This window comes from Pseudorasbora parva, chromosome 19 (genome assembly GCF_024679245.1).
Source record: "Pseudorasbora parva isolate DD20220531a chromosome 19, ASM2467924v1, whole genome shotgun sequence".
In the NCBI taxonomy this organism is placed as follows: Eukaryota; Metazoa; Chordata; class Actinopteri; order Cypriniformes; family Gobionidae; genus Pseudorasbora; species Pseudorasbora parva.
The window spans coordinates 18,121,952-18,137,011 of NC_090190.1; the positions used below are offsets into that span (position 1 = coordinate 18,121,952).

General features: G+C 39.8%; 1 protein-coding gene across 1 annotated transcript; it reads left to right on the forward strand.

The window, feature by feature from the left end:
* Positions 1 to 2,001: 2,001 nt before the first annotated feature.
* Positions 2,002 to 5,849, forward strand: txnipa (thioredoxin interacting protein a). Its single transcript, XM_067425397.1, has 6 exons — positions 2,002 to 2,481; positions 2,976 to 3,051; positions 3,142 to 3,289; positions 3,521 to 3,880; positions 3,984 to 4,298; positions 4,514 to 5,849. Exons 1-6 carry the CDS (start codon positions 2,226 to 2,228, stop codon positions 4,559 to 4,561), a joined length of 1,203 nt encoding a protein of 400 aa, XP_067281498.1. The 5' UTR covers positions 2,002 to 2,225; the 3' UTR covers positions 4,562 to 5,849.
* The last annotated feature ends 9,211 nt before the right edge of the window (positions 5,850 to 15,060 follow it).

The following is a 15,060-nucleotide window of genomic DNA, read 5'->3' on the forward strand; positions in this document are numbered from 1 at the left end:
TTTATTTTATTATTACTCACAGTTTTACGGTAGGCTTACATTTATTTTAATTTAATATCTTTATTTACTTTTTTATCATGTTAAATTCTAAAAAAAAACTTTATTTATTTAAATGTTTTTCTCTAGATTTTTCATGGACCCCCGTCACTCCTTTGCAGCCCCCTGGAGGCAGCATCCTCAACTTCATCTTTGCAGCCACTGACTCAGAAAATATTAGTATAATAATAAACTAATAAAATGCCTCCTTTTTAGTTTCCCCACAAATTTATAATCATTTTGCTGGTGCTTTAATAATCTTTTTCTTACAGGTTTGGAACGACATGGGGTGGGGAATTAATATAGTTCCTCACCCCATGTCGTTCCAAACCTATAAGACATTTGTTGATCTTTGGAAAATCACCAATGAAGATATTTTTTATGAAATCTCAGAGCTTTCTGACCCCTCATAACAGCATTTTACCACTTGCAAGACCCTAGTAAAGACATTGTTAAAAATCATGTCAGTCTCCGACGCTGTTCACATTGAAAATACAGGGCAGAGCTTCAGGGTCCTCAGTATTGGCCGGGCTCCTGCGTCAGCACCACACGCATGCATCATGTTGCTCATGTGAACGGTGTCAAAGACTGACACACAAGAGAAGAAATTGTTAAATAAAATAACTAAACGTATTCTTGTCACTTCATAACATTAAGGTTGAACCACTAGTCACATGGACTATTTTAAGGGTGTCTTTACTGCATTTGTGGGCCCTGAAAGTGGTAAAAGTCAGAAACCTCTTGGATTTCATCATACATTTTTTTAATTTGTGTTCCGATTATGAAAAAAAGTCTTGCGGTTTTGGAACAACATGAGGGTGAGTAATGACAGAATTGTCATTTTGGGGTGAGCTAACCCTTGAGATTTGCTACTTAAAGTTGAGAAAAAACATTCTAATGTAGTATAGTTATTTGAACACTAGATGGACCACATGTTTAGAGGCCCAGGCTCCAGAGGCTATGCATACCGGTATGTATAAATAACACATAGCACATTTTTATGATTATTTTTTACAAAAAAAATGTAATCCCAAGAAAGGTAATTTATGTTATTTTTATTTTTACATTCACACAAATGTACTAATGTTTGTCCTGTCTATGATGTTAAAGGCCACTTCTCATCATACCATATACAACATATCACAGAATATCTCCCAAGGGTAGGGGTGCACTTCATCTTGGACCGCTAACAAATATGTTGAAAAGTGTAAAAGTGCTTTAGATTATCCTCACAGGACAAATACTTCATAAATCATACTGTCTGTGCTGAATTCATAACCACTCACACAGTCATGTATACTCCTGTAAACAGTCAAGTACATGTTAGTCATTGTATGGTAATAGGGTTTGGTCTCAATCAGCTCCGTGGTTATAGTCAGGGCACTGATCAGGACATTAGTCAATGGGCTGACTCCCTGATCAGTGCCCTGACTACTTGACTAGGGAGCTGATTGAGACTCACTCCCAGTTTGTGCAAGCAGAGGCATCAGTTTCTTCCTTCAAAAGTAGGCTAATACTTATTTTTTTTAAGAGAGGGGAAAACCACCTCTTTCTCTCTCCTCCCCGTGTTCTAGTAGTCATCAACATCTAAAACGGTGCACGTATCACACACATAAACATTTTCGGTTGAATGTCTCATTGGTTCCCCAAATTGTTGAGCATGCCCTTGCAACATCCCACTCCCTTTGTTCAGAGACGACTCTTCATCAGGTTCACTCCTCTAGCGCCTCCTCCCTTTCCGCAGCTGCTGTGCACTCGCTCGGCTCTCTCAGCCACGAGGTGTCCACGCGCCGCTTCTGGGCGCTGATTGGCCAGTGACGACACAAACCCTAATTTTCGACCAATGGGAGCGCTGTGCATGCGCTGAGCCATGCAGTGCATACCACTTCCACATGAACAGCTGAAGTGGTAAACAACCCCTGTGAGTCACTGGCTGAAACGTCTGAGTATAAAACCCTAGCCTAGCCCAGCGTGCACAAAGCTTCTATTCTAACCATGCGAGCTAGGACTGTGCGAATTGTTTATTTGCATAAAGCACTATTTAGCTGCAGTTCATACAATCTTTAATTCGTTGTGGCTGAGGATTGTATGCACTTTTTGAAGGACTACTACTAAATACCTGGCTGATTTACCAACTTTTAGTTGCTAAGAGACGCGAGTCTTTCTTTCTTTTTAGCTTTTAAATCACAATGGTGGCGATGACAAAAAGAGTCAAAACCTTCGAGATCGTTTTCAACGATCCGTCCAAGACTTTTTACTGCAGTGGAGATAAAGTGGCTGGGAAGATCTTGTTGGAGGTTTCGGAGGTGACCAGGGTGATGTCCATGAGGGTCGTGGGAATCGGATGCGCTAAAGTGGAGTACGCGAAAGGCAAACAGAGATGCCGTGAAGAAGTAGACTATCTGAAATATGACGAGGTTGTCCATCTGGATGACCATCCCTCAGGTGAGCTAAAACGGTTTATCTTGCTTTTAATGTTGACCTTGCTCTGATAACGCTAGATGTATTTTCTGAGATGGTGCTGATGTTGGAATAACGTTGCTGGATATATATAAAAAATATTTGACACTATATATTAAGTGTATTAAGCTACTTTGTTCCAATGTTAAAATTAAACATTTGATACAATGCATTTATTCTGTTCATACATGTTTTACATTGTACTAACATTCTATAATTACACTGTTGACCCTTCCCTTAAACCTAATTATACCTACCACAACCAGTAACTTAATGTGTTATTTATATGAAAGTGGTCCTATATGTCATGTCAAATGCTAAACATTTTAACAATAGCTCTTAACCGAAAGCAAAGCCACATTCATAGTGAGGGGATTCCTTTACTGAAGCCTGAAGGTTTAAGTGGGTTTGTTTTTGTCTTGTGTTGAAGATTTCTTGGAATTGTCCAAAACTAATACGCTTGTCTTTGCTTCTCACAGACACGGATGGGTCAGTCGTTCTCCGTCCTGGCAACAAGTATGAATACACATTTGGCTTTGAGCTTCCTCAACAAGGGTAAGCATTACAATTGACCAACTCTAGGCATTTATTTCCGTTTAAGTCATTTTTGCCTGTAAATTAATACAAGTGTCATTTTCCCAACAGGCAACTGGTGTCTTCCTACAAGGGCAAGTTTGGGTTTGTTCAATACTTTGTGAAGGCTCTGATGGAAAGACCCTCTCAGCCGGCCCTGGAGTGTAAGAAACACTTCGAAGTTGAAGAGCCCTTGGATGTCAACACTCCAGACTTGCTGGTAAGTTCTTAATATTAATACCTTTAATTCGACTGATATCAACACAAATGAACTTTAGCCCATAGATAATTTCTTCACTACTGGTTGGGCTTATCCAAATTCTAGAGGGTGATGTTCTCATCATTCACTTCCATTAGTAGTTTCTTGTCCATTTAGGAAAACGTCCTTTATTGATATAACAATTAACTGTGTCCTCAAGTTGATAATTTCTGTTTTTCCATCAATCACCAGTCCCCTACTGGAGGCATGAAGGAGAAGAAGGTCACCTGCATGTTCATCCCTGATGGCCAGGTTTCTCTGAACGCCAAGATTGACAGGCGTGGCTTCTGTGAGGGTGAAGAGATCTGCATTGATGCCAAATTTGAGAACACCTGTTCTCGCATCGTGGTACCCAAAGCAGCGATTGTCGCCAAGCACACCTACCAGGCCAATGGCCGCACCAAAGTCTTAAGGCAAAAGCTCTCCTCTGTGCGTGGCAACCATATAATCTCCGGCATGTGCGATGCCTGGCAGGGGAAGACCATTCGTGTCCCTAAGATTAAGCCCTCCATCTTAGGCTGCAACATTATTCGAGTGGAATATGCGCTCATGGTGAGTTTTTGCATATTGTATTTGCTATAGTTGCACAATGTTGTGTTTTTCATCTACAAAGAAGGCACTTATTTAGAGCTGTTTTGTTTTTCTTTATCTACAGATTTACATGCACATCCCTGGCAGTGATAAATTGGTTTTGGAGTTGCCTCTGGTCATTGGGACCGTACCCTACAATGGTTTTGGTAGCCGCACCAACAGCATGAGCAGCCAGGATGGTTCCGTCAGCACAGCGTCAGCGAGCTGGGTGTCCCTGCAAATGCCATCATCCGCTCCACCAAGCTACTGTGACCTTACACGCGACTCCAGCCTAGATCAACCTCTCACACCTCTGTTGGATGACTATGATGGTGGAGACAGTCCTATCTTTATGAATGCACCCCACTTTCAGTTCCCCTTACTCCCGGCTTATTCTGAGGTGAGTTTAAAATATATTAGCCAAAGGCGCGGTCACATTTACCTTAGTTTTTTTGAGTGAGTTTCGCATGAAGGCATGAAGTTTTGACAATGGGCATCTTGGCCTGTGAAGTTTTCCAAAGTAGCACTAAAGTGATTGCACCTTTAGTGTGCACAATATGAATACCAGTCAGTATTGAATATCAATATACATTTTTTTGTTCTTCTGTCATTTAGGTGGAGGAGGAATTCAACGGCAATGCTCGCATGCTTCCCGTCTGCTGAACCAACCCAGCATCTCTAGAACTGAACTGATGCCCATCATAAAAGGGTTTTTTTCCCACTCTAAGCACCTCGGGCTTTCACCATGCGGATCAGAGCTGGTTTGAGAAGTGTCGTATGGATGTGTGAAAGGGAAGATGGAGCGGAGGATTTCGGGGCCTGAATGGCCTCTGCAGGATGAGCTAGTCGAAGTTCAGAGGAAGAAGACGTGAAGTCCAAGCTCTCTTGTGCCTGCATTGCTGACAGCCATCTTGTAAAACGCATCACTCGAATTAAACATGTTTCCGTCATATTTTTGATGCCGTTTCAGGGCCTGAAAGAGGGGGCACGGACTGTTTGGTGATTCGTATTTCATTATGGTTGAGCTGGTCTTTTTTGATATGAGATTACTGCTGAGGTGCAAACTGATTGTGCCGCATTATAGCCATTTAAGCTCATATAGACTTAACCCGATTGGTAGTCATGTACTTTATCAATAGTCTCTGACATCACATTTGGCTCATTTTCGTTATCATTCCATTACAACCCAGTGACATTTTTTTTTTTTTTTTTTGTGGGGATGAAAAATTCAATTTGTTGAAACATTCTTGCATGTAGAACATTCAATGCATTTTTTTTATGTTGGTTGTGAGGGCAAGTCTGTGCTTGCCAGAGATATAATATACTAAGTTACTGAAATGTAAAGACATTTTTTTTAGTATATCGATATTTTCATATCAAGGGAAAATCATGCTGTGTCAGTTATGTACCAGTGTTTTGTTTTTCATTTGAATGCACTTTTTAAGGATGCACGTTGCTGTATAACTACTCGCAGGGAGATTTCCTATGGTTTTTTGTTTTGTTTTTCTCTTGTCTTCCAAAATTGTTCGCTGAGGGATCAGATATTGCATGCTCAATTTAATACTCTGTACTGTAATGCATTCAGAACCTCGTCCTAAGATAGGACACTGATGTTGCCTCTTCCACTGTGAACTTGAACATCAGGCCAAAAAAAACCTTAAAACTTCAAGTGCCAAAATTGTGGTCTGTTTGGACTTCGAGCCCTGACCATGTTCATTTGCGAGACCAGAAGCTACACTGTGTGTAGACATATTCTGAAGACATTTTGATCAACATTTTACTTGTGGATCTTCCTTAACTTCTCGTGTGGTTTGTTTTGTTTCTTATAGAGTGTAAGATGACTGTTACTATTATTATAAACCATGCACATTTGCAAAATATCATTTTGTATCTAAATTAAAGTGTTTTTTTGTATGAACTTGTTTTCAATAAAAGTTTAATGTCTTTATCATTTCTGCATCCCTTTAGTTCATTTGAAGTATACATAAATTATAACCACAAACAGACTGAGACATTTTATGAATCAATTCCTGAGATCAAACGCTTATTGTAGCTTATTGTAGCTTAATGTTAATTAGTGATGTTTTCTTAAGAAAGCATCACTACTGGGATTTTGACTAACCCTAAGTATTAAACTATAACTTGTCCAGTTTGTGCTATAGACATTAATTACATCTTAAAGGTAGGGTAGGTAAGAATTATCTAAAAAAAACTTTTGTCCTAATGTGTCAATACATAATATAAATCTAAGTACTCTGGAAAAGAGAGTATAAAAATCAAGTAGAGAACCATAGAGTGCTTACATTTTAATTATGTATTGATATATAAATAAAGTTTACACAAATTAAGTTTTTTTTAACCTACCCTACCTTTAAATAGTGTGATTTATTGATGGTAAGTGTACTATTAGTTTTCTAAACAATTAGACTTAGGACTTCTGCTCATCAAACAAGCAGAAAAATCTCTTAAGCCCCTTTCACACTGCACGTCAGACCCGCAATATTCCCGGAACATTGCCGGGTCGCCTTCTGTGTGAAAGCAACCACGTCCCGGCATTGATTACCGAATTCGACCCGGGTCGGGGACCTAGTAATATTGCGGGATTCGACCCGGGACGAGCGCTGTGTGAACAAAAGCCGAAACTAATGCCGCAACGTGTACGTAGTTATCGTGCGACTCCTAGAGCTTGTTTTTTCAATAATACAACCCTGCAGTGCCAGAAGAGCTAGTCGGTGTTTTAAACGCAGAGAGTGTTCGTATACAAAAGAAACTAAAATTAAACAAGCAGAAATGTGTGCAAACTGGACACAAGTCGAGACCACGGAGCTCCTTACTATCCGCGCTGAAGCTGAGATCGCTCGCCATTACACCTCACATCAGGATGTCACGTGTCAACTCGACCCGGGACCGTTAAGCTTTGTGTGTGAAACCGCACATATTACGGCATTTCGCTGGCTGTGTGAATGGACCAAATCTAGCGGCCTGGGAACAAATGCCGGGTCGCATTATCCGTGTATTTGCCGGAATCGCAGTGTGAAAGGGGCTTTATACACCTATCAGGCATAGCAATATGACCACCTTCCTAATATTGTGCTGGTCCCGCTTTTGCTGTTAAAACAGCCCTGACCCATCGAGGCATGGACTCCACTAGACCCCTGAAGGTGAGCTGGGGTATCTGGCACCAAGATGGTTAGCAGCAGATCCTTTAAGTCCTGTAAGTTGCAATGTGTGGCCTTTATGGATCGGACTTGTTTGTTCAGCACAATGCAACAATGCTATAGGTACATGTCAAAGTAACATCCACATGGATGATAGGACCCAAGGTTTCTCAACAGAACATTGCCCAAAACATCACACTGCCTCTGCCGGCTTGCCTTCTTTCCATAGTGCATCTTGGTGCTATGTGTTCCCCAGCTAAGCGACGAACATGCACTCAGCCATCCATGTGATGTAAAAGAAAAAGTCATTCATAAGAACAGGCCACCTTCTTCCATTGCTCTGTGGTCCAACTGTTGGCTCTTTGGGCAGTGGACAGGGGTCAGTATGGGCACACTGACTGGTCTGCAGCTATATGCTCAACAAATGGTGTTTTGACACCTTTCTGTAAAAACCAGCATTAACTTCTTGAAGCAATCCCAGAGCAAACCCAATAACAGGTGCTGTAAAGAAGAGATAAGCAGTGTTAATCACTTTACCTGTCATGTTTATGCCTGATCGTTGTACATTGAAGGTATATTTTGACCTGCTTCATCACAAGTCATTGTTTATTTTCAGATAAGACTTAAATATGGAAACTGGAGACTAAAAGTGAATTCTTAATCAATGCAAGGTAAACAGATATGGATGTTCATATTTGCTCAAGGCAAACACAATACTCTGATCGCTGACAGAAAACAGGGTTCAATCAATAAAACCAGGGCTGTTATGGGCACTGTCAAACACATCCAAATGACCTATAATGTTGGTGTTTTTATTTGTGTTTATTGATTTGTATTTACATTGTCGTGCGACAAAAATGACAAAACACTTAACACCATGGTCAGATTTTGAGAAATTTTGATTCCAAAGTTGAGCTGAATTTGATTCCAAATAGACATCTGCACAATTTTTATCACATGAATCAAATCCAGCCTTTATACATTGGTTTTTTATTTCCTTAAACAGTTTTCCTTACAGTTGTAGCGTTGGAGAGGGATCAAGTCATTTACGTCATTTTTGTGCTGCTCACTTTCTTGTGCGCATGGAGGATTTGTTGAGACGTGCCCTGCTGCGGCAGAGCAATAAGTGATAAGGGCAAAACTGTTTATCTTGTGCAAAGCACTTGCTTAATGAGCCCCTCTCTGTCCACTCCTTCTTGTTCTTTCTGTTTTTCTTCCTCAGGAAAACCCTGCCATGTTTAATGCACTGGCTTAATCTGCAATCCCTCAGCCAATTCTAAGTCCTCATCTCTTATATGTGGTTCCCAGTATATTAAATGTTATTAATATTAAACATACTGGGTTTATACTGGTTTAACAAGAAAAATCTCATGGTTAAACTGTCAAATCCAATGTTTCTTATATTTTGGTACTCTCCAGAATGCAAACAAGTGTTTTCTCCAGATTGTGTAATTGACATTACTACATGTACTGTGTTATGTTCTTTTCTAAATTGCATAACATATTGTTGTACGTTTACAGCTGCAGTACATAGCACAGCCTCTCATCAATGACAAGTGAATGTACCCAGTGTTTGATATTTTACTTTGAAGTCCACAGATTTCACAGAAGTTAGACTTATTTTTAGGAACTGTGTTGTTGATGGACCCCATATGGAGAATAATTTTTTTTTTTTTTTTAATGTAAGTCACTTGGGCCTATCAACTGTTTGATTACCGACACACACACACACACGCACACACACACACACACACACACACACACCCACACCCACACCCACACACACACACACACACACACACACACACACACCCCCACACACACACACCCCCACACACACACACCCACACACACACACACACACACACACACACACACACACACACACACACACACACACACACACACACACACACACACACACACACACACACACACACACACACACACACACACACACACACACACACACACACACACACACACACACACACACACACACACACACACACACACACACACACACACACACACACACACACACACACACACACACACACACACACACACACACACACACACACACACACACACACACACACACACACACATATATATAGCAGAAGAAAGAAATTCATACAGGTTTGAAACAACTTTAGGGTGAGTCTATGACAGAATTTGTATTTTTAAGTGAACTAACCCTTGTAAGTGTACTTAAAGAGAATACAGTGACAGCACACTTTCATAATGCTGAATCTTAAATCACCCACTTTACCCTCAAATAGGGTCAATATTTAAGGGGACAGCCATTTGTAGTGTTGTCCGAAACTATAGTGGACTATATTGAGTGAGTGCACTCATTCTATCCCACATTACATAATAACTAGTATACAGCCGATGTACATCCAACGGCTGTCAGAATTCACCCACTCTTTCATTCACTCCTTCAGTGAATGTCAATTTTGGTTGATGCATTTCAACCAGCATTTATTGGCATGGAACATAAAATATACATGGCTTGATTTTGGCAGACAAAATCTGCTACGCTGCTGCGGCTGAGCAAATACAATAATTTGTTCAGCTTAGTCAAAATAAGAACAAAGAAAAGGCTGCAGCAAGAAATTGTAGTGCTCCTGTAGCGGATCTCTACAGGTGGCACTGGGGAGGAGGGATGACAGAAGCTTTCATATCAGCATGCCGATCGCAGGCTAGGGTACGAAATATAGCAACATGGTTTGAGTACTTCAGATTGGTCTAACTGATTGGTGTTGTGGCATTAAAAAAAAGCAATCAGTATGTGTTTAATGCCTAAAACTAGTAATTGAAGGTTTAAGGGACAAATTCGGATTCAGCATGTGTTTCTTAACAAGCTTAAGTACACAGAAAGTGGGTCAAAAAGCATAAAATATAAATGTCATCTATAACACATTTAAAATTTTATTTTAAATTAACTTGTAATTAAAGGTCTGAAAACATACCATTCAGTATATTCTTTTAAATTATATTATTTATTTTTAAAAGTGCAGGCCTTCTTTTTCACAAGAGTAGTCTTTTACCATGACCAGCCAGGTCAACAAATGTGCATAAACACTTGAGGATGTCACTGATCATTGCCCATGTTGACTAGACAGACCATGGAAGTCAGGTCTTGTGTTCAGTAATATGCTGAATGCCTTTCACATGCCTTTTGGGAAATGCTTAGCATTATTTCCTAAAACTACAGCTCTGAAACAGCCTCAGGAGCACAAGGGTACATGTGCTACGTGCTCAGAGGCCTATCTTGAAAACATTCAACTGCCTGGCATTTCTGACATTGAAGATTCATTGCTTTACATAAAAACCTGTGCGTGCCCAAAGCTGAATTTTCAGACACAGATAATGGCTTCAAAATGAATAAAAGTTTATATCAAATAATAATGCTTATGGGATAACAGCTGAGCCAAGGGATAGCATAGCATGATATTATAGCCTATATAAACCTCTGAAATTAAAAATCCCCTTTACAGGTGTGTAAACCAGCCTTTTCACTTATAAAAATGTAAATAATGTTAATAAATGTAAGTAAAAGCCGCTTATACAGTAGTTTTGCACATGGAAGTAGTGTTTTTATATCATATCATGTTTCATTACAGATGTGTTTACTGTGGAACACTGTCAGAAAAGTACTAAAATATAGCTTTAAGGTATATGTGGGGGTGAGTAAGGTACAAATATGTAACTTTTCACTTTTGTATCTATAGGGTACATGAGAGTGCTGTACCTTGAGTGATACATTAATAGTTTCACACTGCAAGCATGTTTAACCAGACATGTAAAAATCATAACACTTAGCCACTTTCCGCCTGAGGTTAGATATTGTCAGTAGGCCACAGAGATTTTTTTCAACCTGCGAAATGTCACTTGTAACTCACAGGGGTTCAACCTATAAACTAATTTTACATTTTTTAAAGAAAATGTGTGTCGCACAAATAGTTGATGAGTAATGTTTGTTCAAATCCATAGAAACTAATAGTGATGCATTAGCAGACACCATAATTAATAAATTAAGTAAGAATAAATACATAAATAAATATGCATTATTCTTATTACAGTTTTTCTCGATTGCTTTAACACTATAACCAGGCTTTTGAACTAAAATTTCAAAACCATAATGCCATTTATCAAAAAGCACACCCATTTCATTAAACTATAAACACTATTCCCTGTTTTGACACATGAGTCAGATTTGTTGAACTGTCACTGCAAAACTCTACACACAAATCCCTTAATTTCTCATTGCCTAGACCATGTGGTCATTTAGAAAGCACTAGCATTCAATATTGTTCACTCAAGTCAGCATAGTTTCAGCTCAATTAGCACACAATTACCCAGGTGAAAACACTAAGAGTCAAAATTTAACACACATCAATCAGAACTTTCAAGTTACATAAAAGTGCCAGAGTCAGTTCATTTGAGCTTTGGAAGAATGGATCCACAAAGAAATGAAGGAATAGGTCGAGGAGGGAGAGGAAGAGGATGTGGGTGGTGAAGGAGGAGGAAGAGGACATGGTGAAGGAGAAGGAAGAGGAAGAGGACGTGGTGAAGGAGGGGGGAGAGGAAGACGACGTGGTGAAGGAGGAGGAAGAGGACATGGTGAAGGAGGAGGAAGAGGAAGAGGACGTGGTGAAGGAGGGGGGAGAGGAAGACGACGTGGTGAAGGAGGAGGAAGAGGACGTGGTGAAGGAGGAGGGAGAGGAAGAGGACGTGGTGAAGGAGGGGGGAGAGGAAGACGACGTGGTGAAGGAGGAGGAAGAGGACATGGTGAAGGAGGAGGGAGAGGAAGAGGATGTGGTGAAGGAGGAGGAGGAGGAGGAGGAGGAGGAGGAGGAGGAGGAGGAGGAGGAGGAGGAGGAGGAGGAGGAGGAGGAGGAGGACAAGCAGTCTCGGATGAAATTAGAGCCAGTTTAGTTGATCATACGAGAGAAGTGCCAATCATATGCATATTCCACATTTTATCATAAGTGTGGGGACATGCACTGGTCTTGGTCTTGACTCGGTCTCGGCCTGTCTTGGTCTTGGTCTTGACTCGGTCTCGGCCCTTCAAAGTCTTGGTCTTGTCTTGGTCTCGGTTTAGGTGGTCTTGACTACAACACTAGTGGAAAGTGTATGATCGAGAACCTTATATGCTTGTTCACGTCGTCCAGGCCATGTGTCAGTAGATGCGTGCCAGGGGTGGATCAGGCATGCAAGAGGATTTTACCCCTGCTGCCAGGCTAGGGCTAATATAGCCTGTGATGTGGATGAGATTCTCTGGCCTGACCCAGACCAAAGACGGGAGGCTGAGGCGGAATACAATTTTTTTATTTTTACTTTTTTTTGTACTGTGTAGTATGAATGAATGAATAAAAATGTGCCAATGTATCCATTGGTTGTGTCTTTTGTTCATCACGTGAAAAGGTTTGTGAGGAGAGGAACCACAAGTAACATAACTTACCAGTTTTGGAAATGTTGTTTTGAATTGATTGCACCAGTTTGTTAGACTATGTTGTAGTGTGTGTGATTTTGAGGGCTTGTGTGTCTTGTCTGAGGGCAGAGTTTGGTTTTTCAGCAAGAGTGAATGGTTTTGATTGTAGAGCTTCATTTTGACCTGAAAATAGGTTGTTTGGGAAACTGGGTGAGAAGTTATGGATTTGTGTTTATAGTTTTGAGAATATGAGGCATAGTTTCAAGAAATGTGTTTAAGCAATCGAGAAAAACTGTATTAAAGAATATTATTTAATTACATAAATGTCAATTATATGGGATAATCTTATTGAATTTAATTTACTTAGAAATTATTTTACTTTTGTAAATAAAATAAATAAATATAAATACATTAAATAAGAATTCCATTCATGAATCAGATTTTAGTATCAAATATATTTCAGAATATTTGACTACACCCCTTTTCTTTCTGTTCTTTGGCCAGCCAGTATTGTTAGCTTGATCTTGATTGGTTAGCACATGCATGGTTAAATATGGGGGACATGGGTAAATATGTATCCACATAGGGACCATTTCTCTTGTATCATTTTCAACTCTGGGAAATGCAGCACTAAGTGGCAGACAGTGGCCAAACTGGAGAGGATTTTAACTTTAACTTTATGACTGTCAAATGTGCTGGAGATATAGGAGAATATCTTTGTTATGTAAACTAATCAGCTTAAATGTTTTGTACACACACATTCTCTCTCCATTCTTTCTCTCACTGTTGCTCATCCATTTCCCATCATGGAAATGCTATTCATGGAGTCATTAAGCCAAACTGAGCATGGAAAATGAGTTCCACCCTTCTTTGAAACACGCACGCACGCACACACACACACACACACACGTAAGCACACACGCGCACGCACTCACACACACTCCTTGCCTCAGAGAGTCTTATCAGTTCTGCTACAGGCATGAGTGATACCTCAAATCATGCAACTTTTTGAGAATATGTTTTCGTTATTGGACTTTTAATGACGGACAAAGGGAGGGGTTTAATTGATTGATTATTAATTGCATACCCAAGCATGTAGCATTTAAAAACATAACTGAAATGGCTTGGAAAGCACCCATAAGATGATGCCATTGAATTAAGTGTAAGTTTTTGTTTTTAAAGTTTTCATCATCGTCATCGATATGTGATTACATCTTCAAATTCTCCTGTCTACACACTCTTAAATACTCTCCTTTCCAATAGTGACAGAAGAGCCATTTCAGTGAACAGTGTGAAGGAAATAATAATTTAAAGTACCCATGTCCTTTTCCACTATAGAACCTTTTGTACAATTGAATGTTCCATGAATATTAAAGATTCTTCATGGAACCATCAATGCCATAAAGACCCTTTATTTGTAAGAGTGTTACACCAATCAATCCATCATAAGAAACCCGAGCTTGCTGTATACATGGCTTCCAGCTGCTTCTAAAAACAGGAAGTCACATCATGTGACAGCCTCAAAAACTTTTCTCTTCCGTTCACCTTTCCCCTAATTCTCACTGGTTCTAAGCCAATCTTTAATCTGCCAGATGAGTGGGAAAATCATGTCAATTCCTTAACAGTACTGTAACAGCAACTCACTTCTCTTATAAATACACAACCCCTTCAACAGTTTCACACAAATTATCTCCTTTAATTTAGATATTAATAACTAATGCATGTACTGCCACATGTTTACCATCAGATGCTCCGACTTTTTAGCACTGAACGTCATACCTATGCATGTAACGTTCCATTAGAGAGCTCAAAAACAAATTGTGCAACAGAGACTCATGAATTCTGTCAGCTGTCATGAGTGACAGCTCAGACGTCTTGATGATACACCACGGCAATGTTTATTTAGATTGTTTCCATTGTTAGCCTCTAAGCCATGTCAGTCATTCTCAGAACGGTAAGTGCTAGACTGTATATTGAGTGTATATGTTGATCTTGATAGACATATTTAGTAAACTGATTGCACACTTGTCTTTATTTGTTTAAAAAAGAAAAGAAAAGATTTTTATCATGCTAATAGTGCTAATATTATGCTCATTCACAAGTTCATAATTTTACTCTTAGGTTCTAAGAGATTATTAGGAACACCTGTTTTTATTTCTCATTAATGCAATTATCTAATCAACCAATCACATGGCAGTTGCTGGTCAAGATAATCTCCTGAACTCTAAACTGAATGTCAGAATGGGAAAGAAAGGTGATTTAAGCAATTTTGATCTTGCATGGTTGTTGGTACCAGACGGGCTGCTCTGAGTATTTCACAATCTGCTCAGTTACTGGGATTTTCACGCACGACCAGATCTAGGGTTTACAAAGAATGGTGTGAAAAGGGAAAAACATCCAGTATGCTGCAGTCCTGTGGGCAAAAATGCCTTGTTGATGCTAAAGGTCAAAGGACAATGGACCGACTGATTAAAGCTGCATAGAAGAGCAACTTTGACTGAAATAACCACTCGTTACAACCGAGGTATGCAGCAAAGAATTTGTTAAGCCACAAAACGCAC